The sequence below is a fragment of the Dendroctonus ponderosae genome, unplaced genomic scaffold (genome assembly GCF_020466585.1).
Source record: "Dendroctonus ponderosae isolate FM_Combo_2020 unplaced genomic scaffold, Dpon_F_20191213v2 Dpon_F_20191213_10, whole genome shotgun sequence".
Lineage (NCBI taxonomy): Eukaryota > Metazoa > Arthropoda > Insecta > Coleoptera > Curculionidae > Dendroctonus > Dendroctonus ponderosae.
The window spans coordinates 6,566,958-6,575,718 of record NW_026017111.1 but is presented as its reverse complement, the minus strand read 5'-3'; the positions used below and the strand labels follow the sequence as shown (position 1 = coordinate 6,575,718).

Below are 8,761 nucleotides of genomic sequence, written 5' to 3'. Positions count from 1 at the left end.
ATTTTTTTCCAACCAAAAGGTGCCGTTCTAAATGGTCATTGCTTGTTTATTTTAGTATTATAACTTAACTCTAATAGTCCACGTTTTTTTACCTTAACCTGATTCTATGGTCGTACTCTTATCCCGCGTCCTGACCGAACGATCCGAGCCTGATCCGTGGCAAATTTCTTTGATATTTCGTCAAAACGCCGACAGAAAATGAATCGTCGGTCTGAGGCTCAGCTCCTTAGGTTTGGACCCACCGGGTAGTAAAAATAACAAATGAAGTTTGCAGCTTGATTTGTTATACTACTTGACATGATATATTTGAATATTTATTAGAAATTTTTCTATCAAGCTCCCAACAGATCATCTTTCAAGAAGCAGGCTTTTTCCGACGTTTTTAGATTCCAAAAAGACCAGAGATCAGTTAAACCTTGTCGATAGAGAGCTTTGGAAAGTTTCTGATTCTAATCAGAGGCACTAAAAAGATCAACAATTCACCTGCAACTTTTTCGAAAAACCGCTAATAAATCCGCAGAACGAGAAAGAGAAAAGCGCTACATAACAGTCTCAAATCTGCACATGCGAGCAGCATAAAAGCTATCAAAGGAAAACTACAACCCTGGTTGCCATCGACTTCTGTAAAACAAAACGCTGTCCGGATCCAGATTCCTGAATGGTTGAAAAATGAGTCATTTGTAGCAAATGCAAGTTTCGGGTTCGAACCTCGTTATTGACTGATAAGCGTAAACAAATCCCCATTCTCAGCCAAAGATAAACAAATTCCGCACACACAAAAAGCGACCTAAACTTTTTTTACTAAATTAAATGCTCGCTATCCAAGCAGCAATTTTATTAAATTTTTATGAAATGTCGGTCAATTTGAGGTCGATATTTTGTGTAAAGGGTTGTCAAATGACTCTAATGGATGCTTTTTTGCTGGCATCATTGTTAGCTACGGAGTATCTAGCTGATTTCGACACGTGTTCACCATTGAGTCTTTTGGTGGATTTTCATAAAACTTTGGCCTTTTATAGCTTGACATGTAGATGAAACTATGCCTAAATTGCAGATCAACATTCGGTCTACGTGATAATTTCGGATAAGATCCTTTGTTGCTCGCACCAATAACAGCGCTCAATATAGTTAACTTAGTTTTGATTTGGGCTCGCTCGGCTCAGTTTTAACTGGAACTTTTATGAAATTCTGGGCCTCTACAGATTGAGGTTTTGTCAAAAGGTCGGCTAAATGATTAACCACATTCGGGCCAAGTATTATTTATCAAGGCTTCTTTGGTGGGATCATCAAGAGCGACGGAATACATAGCTTGATTTCGACAAGTCTTCCGATTAGTCGTTTGCTCGACTTTAGATGGTCGATATCGAAGCGCTATGCGGATTTGTAAATGCTTCCTTCTGCTCGCAGCATTCTAGCGACAGAAAGTTTGTCTTTTCTGAAAGTTAGCAATTTTCGAGTTACAGATTGTCAACGTGCGAGTGAAATTTTCGCTTAATTTTAAGAGCTTCTTAACCATAAAAATTTAAGTTTTATAGTTTTGTAGATCGACAAATCCAAATTTCCGACGATTTCATAGATTGAAGAGAGCGCTGCAACGGTCTGGAGCCATTTAAAAGATCAGACATTTTTTGCGTTTTCAAATATTGCTTTTTGTTCTCCACGTGGCGTTCTACGAGATTTTCGAAAAAAAAATGTGCTCGTATTCCAAGTCAATATCTCTCACCGTTTTCGAAATATTTCACATTGAGACATTGCTCTAAGAGTTATGCTTCGTTTCCTTCGGTGGTGTGATTAGAAATGGGTATATATGTGTGCAAAAGCGCCCAAGGAAAAACTGTTTCTGACGCAAGCCTTTAAAAATTTCCACACGTTTACAGACCGATAAGTTCCCTAAAAGCTGCATAAATTTTAGCCCAATAAGTAAGTGTTCCTTGGATTGATGCAATTTTTTTGTTTGGTGCGCCATTAGGAGTCGACAAATTTTCGCTCTGAAATTTGGAAGTGCCCCCAAAAAAGCCAATTGCTTAATCATCTCTAAATTTTAAAGGTTTATAACTTGTTTGGTTATACAAAAACTGCATACAATATGCTTTGTTTTCTTTCGGAGCACCATTAGAAATCAACCCTTTTCCACTCAGTTTCACAAGTAAAACTGTCTATGGAACTCTTTTGAAATTTCATACAATTACTGACTGATGTGATATATAAAAGCTGCGTAAATTGCAGGGCAAAATTAAAGCGCTCTTTAGAGTTATGCTTTTTCCTTTGATGGTACCATTTGCAGTAGGCGACGTTCCATCATGGACTTCAGGAGGGTCTAAAAAAACATCACTCGCACAACTTTTCCAATTTTTTTGCACGTTTACAGCCTCATACGTCCTCTAAAGGCTGCAAAAATTGTCGGTCAATACTCAAGTGTTGCTTGGAGCTATGCGTTTTTTTTCGGTTGTTGGCAAAATTAGGAAAATACGAATTTTCACCGTTAAATTTGGAAGCCTCCCAATAATCCCAATGGGGCAATTCTTTTTAAATTATACCAGTTTGCAACCTGATTTCTCGTTTAAAAGTTACATAAATTGTAGTCCAAAAATTGAGTGTTACTTGAAGTCATGATTTTTTTTGCTTGGTGTCAACCAAAGAATTTCCGGTATCTGAAAATTGGAAGCTTTAAATTTACCAGATTTGTAGCCGGATGTCTTATATAGAGGTTGCATAAACTGCAGGTTCACATCAGAATCGTCCCTAGAATTATGCTGTGTTTTCTATGGCAGCACCTCTAAAAACCGACCAATTTTCACTCGGAAAATTAAAAAAATTCCAACGAAAACACCATTTTTGCAAATTCTTGAAGATTTAGTACAACTACTCATATAATATATTGTGGCGGCATAAGTTGTAGATCAATATTTGCGCCTTCTTTAGAGTCGCGATCTGTTTTCTTTGGTTGCACTTTTTCTTTGGAAATTTCCTGAAATTTAGTACGGTCTACAAACACACATTTTTCACAACCCTTTGACAAACCTTCTACAAATTTTTGCACGTTTAGAGAGAGCTTGATGCGTTGTCGAAAGACTGGGGGGTTAAATGGGATATTTTAATGCAACGAAGGGAGAGGAGAAAGTTGATGAGTAAAAAGAAGATCAGAAAATACCCCAATCGATATTACCAGACTAAGAGATGACCGAAACAAAATACCGATAGAGGAAATCTTGATCTGATTGTTCTTGATTGATGTAATTAAATTAATTTAAATTATGTTTTAAATTATGATTAATGTAAAGGAGGAAAGCTCCAAAGCACTGAACTGGAAGAATGGCTTCTAATGAGGCCAGAGCGAACTAGCAGTCAAAAATTAACACCAAAAACACACGAAAAGAAATAATGAATCACAGAGGAGATCCTTGAGTTAAGGGCTGAAGGGCGGCAGCTCATAAGCAAAAATAATAGGAAATAGAGAGATATACAAACGAGTAGCGCAACACTAAGGAAGCAGAGCAAAACTGGCCATAGGAACAGGGTGAAGAGATAGAGAAAGCATGACTGTTTTTACACCCACAGAAAAGAAAATATATAACTGATACTAATGAAAAGGAAAGCCAGCAATACTCAAAGTGGCTTAAACCTTAACCTTAAACGGAAGGCTAATTTTAGATGAAAATGAACACAAATTGAAAACCCAATAGACCAAATGAGGTTCTAAAACTATTAAAAGCAGAAATGAAAACCGACCTAAAAACGGCAAAAATGGGAAGGCAGTAGGTCGAAAATGTATGGGAAAATTCGAGTCTCCAAAAAAATGTACGCACCTTTTTTTTGTTCAATGCAGCCACATCAGCATGTAATTACATAAATGCTGCATAAATTGTAGCTCAATATTAGAGACTTCCTTAGAGATTTGATTACTTATGATCCTTTGGTGGCACAATTTAAAACAGACGGAATTTCCCGCTTCAAATTTAGCTCGCTTAAAAAACGCTGCTTACCCAACCCTTAACTAATTTTTGTCGATTTGTAGCTTCATACGTTCTGTAAAAGCTGCATAAATTATAGGTCAATACTCAAGTGTTGCCTGAAGTTAGGATAATTTTTTGGTTGCTGGCATCATTAGGAAGTCGTCGTCAAAAACCTTCTACGTAACTCTAAAATTTGGTACAATTACAGACTGATATCTTACATAAAGGCTGCATAAATTGCACATCACTATTGGAGCCTTGCACAGAGTTATGCTTTGTTTTCTTCGGTGGGACCATTTGAAACAGACATAATTCCCAGCTGTAAGTCTCAAAAACCCCAGTTGGGACACACTTTTTAAAGTTTTGCACTTTTATAGCTTGATTCTTAATCTTCTTTAGAGGCTGCGGAAATTTTATAACAATGCGCTATTGCTCCTTGGAGCCCTGCTCCTCTTCTTACCAACCTGAAATCTGCTGGTGTCCCAAAATATTGCCCAGAAATTAGTTGTCTTCAAATTTTACTCGCTCACAGTTTAATATAGTCAATTGCAAGCGAGTATTAAAACTTCATTTTGAGGTATAATTCGTTCGGCCTTAAAATCCAGGTTTCAGCTTAAGAAACTACAAACTCATTGGATCCAACCTGACTGCGTTTTTGACTGCAAAACAACCCGCTTTTGTCCCTTTCAATTTAGGTAGGGCCCTTTTATTAAATTGGTTTGCCTTGTACCTTAGTGGCAACAAAAACACCGATGTAAACAAAAGTTTGTATTCACCTTCAGGGTTCGAAAAGTTCAATAGAACAGAAATTAGATCTAGTCACACTCAAACCCGTACATTATAGCCATCGACGACATTAGGGCAGAACTGAGGAAAGAAATTGTCCCGTTTGCACACTTTCCACGAGTCCCTGAAAATGCTCGCACTGAAAATGAACACGTCCACCATCCAGCCACTAGAACAGCAAGCTGGGTGTGGGTCGTTTAAAGATTTTTTTGCTCCTCTGAAACAAATCGAAACGTTTACGATAGTTTGGGTGGGAAACTGTGACGGACCGTGGAGAAACCCAGGGAAATTTCGGCCATTTCCATGTCGCGTCTATGGACTAGTGGGGATTGGCGTGCGCTACTGCCCGGAGTGCTTAGTCTTTGCGACATCGGCATTGTTTCTTCCGTTGAAGGAGTCGAGGTGCCGCGGGAGCGTCTGGAGATTGAGTGAGAGCGTTGGTTTTCAGATCTCAGATCTCTGGTTCTCTGCAAAAAATCGAGTTACTAAAGGAGTCTTTTAATCAATCGTGCCCACCTGATAGTAAATTGCTGCAAAAATCAACATGTTGAGTATCAGCAGAAGACTGCCAATCCCAATAGTAACACCCAAAGCGGCGGTGTAGCTGTAGTGCGGAGTGGTCAGCTGCTCTAGCAGTTTCTCCTGCTCTTTATCTGGAAAAGTCCTCAAACCTAAGCAGTCTTAGCCACCGGCTTTTGCCTTCCTCACCATTCTCCTCATTGTCGTCGTTCTCTTCAGCGGTGCTTACAGGCGGACAATCCGTATGTCCAGATCTGTCGCCGATCATTTGCGAATCCGTCATGGAAGCAGGATGCATTACGGGCGGCAGTCGCGTGAACGATTCAACTCTAACGGCTCCTGAAATGCACACGATACTATTATGATTCATTGCACCAATGCAGGATCGATCCAGGGGAAAGAGCATCGTACATCATCCAGGCCTGCACTTAAGCTAATTGCCAAGTTGCTGGAAAGTGTCGCAAATCCTGCGGCATGTTGAACGACAGCAGAAAGTTCTAGTTCTCATCGGAAGTAATTAATTGATTGAGGGGATGTTTTTCACATCCTTATGGCTTGGGTTAGGGGTCTATTGCAGTACTTCGAATAGTTTGGGAAAAGTTTCGATCTTCCAAGAGCTGCATGAAGTAGTCGCATTTCCATAGAAGCCAATAGTCATGGAAATTTTACTTTTGCAACGGATTGTTTTTATGAGAAAAATTCGACTTTTTCCGGGATTAGCACGATACTCTTTAATGAAAAATTTGCTATATTTGGAAACCGGTTGGGAAACCTTCACTAACTCGCTAATTATTGATTTTAGACGAAAAGTGCAGTTCGGATCTTTTGCAATGGATATGGATTTAACAACCCGGTGAGAAAATGTTACAGACGCCACCTATTTTGCATGCTAAAAATTGCGTTTCACCTTGAATTTAATTCACATTCTTAACTGATTGAACGATCAAAAGGAAACTCGCAATGTGACTCAACGGAAACTTGTCTGACAAATCAATGTGAGAGTTGGGAAATTTGGAACAACTTTGGAACTGGATAAAGTCTGTTCACTCTGGTTGCTGTAAGCGATTTTACTTCTGCTTGAAGCGTTATTTAGCGCAATTCTTTGTTGGTTAGTGCGTGTTTTTGCTAACAAATTATGCTTCACAGAAAGTTTCTACAGAGTGGCAAATGATGCAATGCAAAACTGAATTTGAAATTTTTTTGCCCAACTTTTTTTTGGTCTTGAAACGATAATTTTTGTTCCCTTGAACCGATTTTGAAAATTGATGGTTCATGTTGAAGCTAAAACTTCACAGCGTGATTGAGAGGGTAATAATTTAGTAAACCGGAATTAACGAAATATTTGATAGTAAACTTCACTTTAGTGGAAAACCTGCCAGAATCACAGATTTGGAGGGCAATTTTGACTATTTTGATAATTTTTTATGCATCCGCTGTATTTATGTCTCAAATTCTCTATGAAGTTTTAGCTTCAAGATAAGGTCCAGATCGTGCCAGTCGGCCCAAGAAGAAAAAAATTATCTATGCGAGACCAAAAAGGTGATTTTTTAGAACCACCCAGTAAAACGAGATGGACAAAAATGATTAACCTTTCGAGCTATTTGGTTTATTTTGGAACTTTTTTTGTGCAAATAGGAGCAAAATTTTGCATGCTTTGTTTGCCACCCCGTAGAAAATTTATCTGATGTGCTTAATTACCACCAAAAACCTTGACTGATAAAAAGCAAATGGGGCTCATTAACGCTTCTAACAGAAACCAAATCGCTTGAAACAATCAGAGCTTATCCACTTTGAAAGTTAATTTTCCCCAGCTGTTAGATAGATATTGAGAAACTGACCTTCAAAGTGACTAAAAAATCATGCCAAATTAGGTGAAATTTACACAGAGTACAGAAGTGAATTTAGAGCGATTAATTTGAGAGAGCAAAGGAAAATTCACATTTTGTGCAAGCGGAAAGGGTTTTAACAACTCGGAAATCACGCTTAGCCTTTGGTTTTTCGGGGCCAGAAAAAACTATTGAATGAGAAGTGGCCAAAGGCAAATAATTAAATTCCAACAAAATGTATCAACTTTGGCATATAAAAATTAAACTTGTTTGGCGGGCTAAAGGCGACTAAATCTCAAGTTTTGCCCTGATTATAAAGAACAGAAGTGGAAAATATTTTAGGAAGATAATGGCAAATTGTGGAAACTTTGCTTAGGGTTCAGAAATTAATTCTGAGTAGGCGGCTTGCGAAAACAAAGTGGAATTTGCACTGTGTATTACGAGAAGCGGTTTTTACAACTCATAATTGTTCACAGTTTGGTGCGTGGCCTGGCCCTTAAAGAAAGGGAACAGAAGGAAAGACAACAAGTTATGAAGAATAGGATCTTTTAAGAAAACTTTAGCCAGAGCTGAAAAATAAATTCTGAGCAACCCACTTGAGATATCAATGTGCAAATGACTTTGTGTATAAGTGAAAATTGCCGTGGACCGTGTTGTTAAGAAACAAGCCCAAATGTGTAAGGCTCTAAGAAGAAAATTTTAGACGTTTTCGTAAATTTTATATAATTATTGGGCAAATTTGAAGAACAACAACACTTTTACATCAAAGGTTTTCCTGGTTTCTGAGAAAAAAGTATTTTAAATGTGCAGGACAAGAAGTTGAAAATTAGACAGATTCTGATCAAAGTTAAATAATTAGAGTGTCGCAAACTGCTTGTCGCTAAAGTGAAGCTTTTTTGATGAGTTCGAGACGATAAGATTTTCAGACTTTCAGTGGTTGTTCAGAATTTGACGTAGAAAGGGTATGCGAAAGAAATCACAAAAAGCCTAAATTTTATCAAATTGCAAAAATGAATTCTGAGCAAAACTATTCAGGGAATAAAGTGAATTTCACGCTCAGTGTATATTGAGGCTGCGTTAACAACTTGGGAGCATTTAGAAGTCAAGAGTTTATCGGGGTCTTGAGAGATAGACAATAGAGAGGCATAAGAGACAAAGTGTGAATATGTGAACTTTCTGATCCAAATAAAATAACTGGTTTTCAGTAAACTGATTGAACTGTGCGAACCAGAAACACAATGTAACGCGAAACTTGCTTTATGAAGTATATGGGATTTAATATTGATATCTGCTCCGATTATAGAGCAATTGAGCTTAAAAATGTACAAGAAAAAAATCGAAAGTAAAAAAATGAACGCAAATTGCAAATATTAATTCTGAGCAAAACGCTTTAGGGAACAAAGCAAAACTCACACCTTGCGTAAAATGAGGCCGATTTAATCATCTGATTAGACTTATACACTCAAATTTGACTTGGTTCTTAAGAAATAGAGCTTAGAAATGTGTAAGGTGCAAAGCCCCAAATGTTGTAATTCTCGTCGAAATTAAACGATCAGCTTTTCGGAAACTGCTTGATTAACAAAAACGGAATTTACAGTGTGGCAAAGTTAAGTTTGTTTGATAAATTACAAAGATCACATTTTAAGATCGGCCCTGATTATTAAGAAATTGACCTCG

The 8,761-nt window shown here is 37.8% G+C and overlaps 1 protein-coding gene across 1 annotated transcript in view; it reads right to left on the bottom strand.

The window, feature by feature from the left end:
- Nucleotides 1-4,708: 4,708 nt before the first annotated feature.
- The window catches only part of LOC109535267 (neuroligin-4, X-linked), a gene marked incomplete at its 5' end in the record, with an annotated part of 206,712 nt that continues 202,659 nt past the window's right edge, over nucleotides 4,709-8,761 (bottom strand). The window contains 4 exon segments of the mRNA XM_019901156.2: nucleotides 4,709-4,956; nucleotides 5,009-5,206; nucleotides 5,256-5,392; nucleotides 5,448-5,597. Of these exon segments, the coding sequence (XP_019756715.1) occupies nucleotides 4,909-4,956; nucleotides 5,009-5,206; nucleotides 5,256-5,392; nucleotides 5,448-5,597 (533 nt within the window). The 3' untranslated portion in view covers nucleotides 4,709-4,908.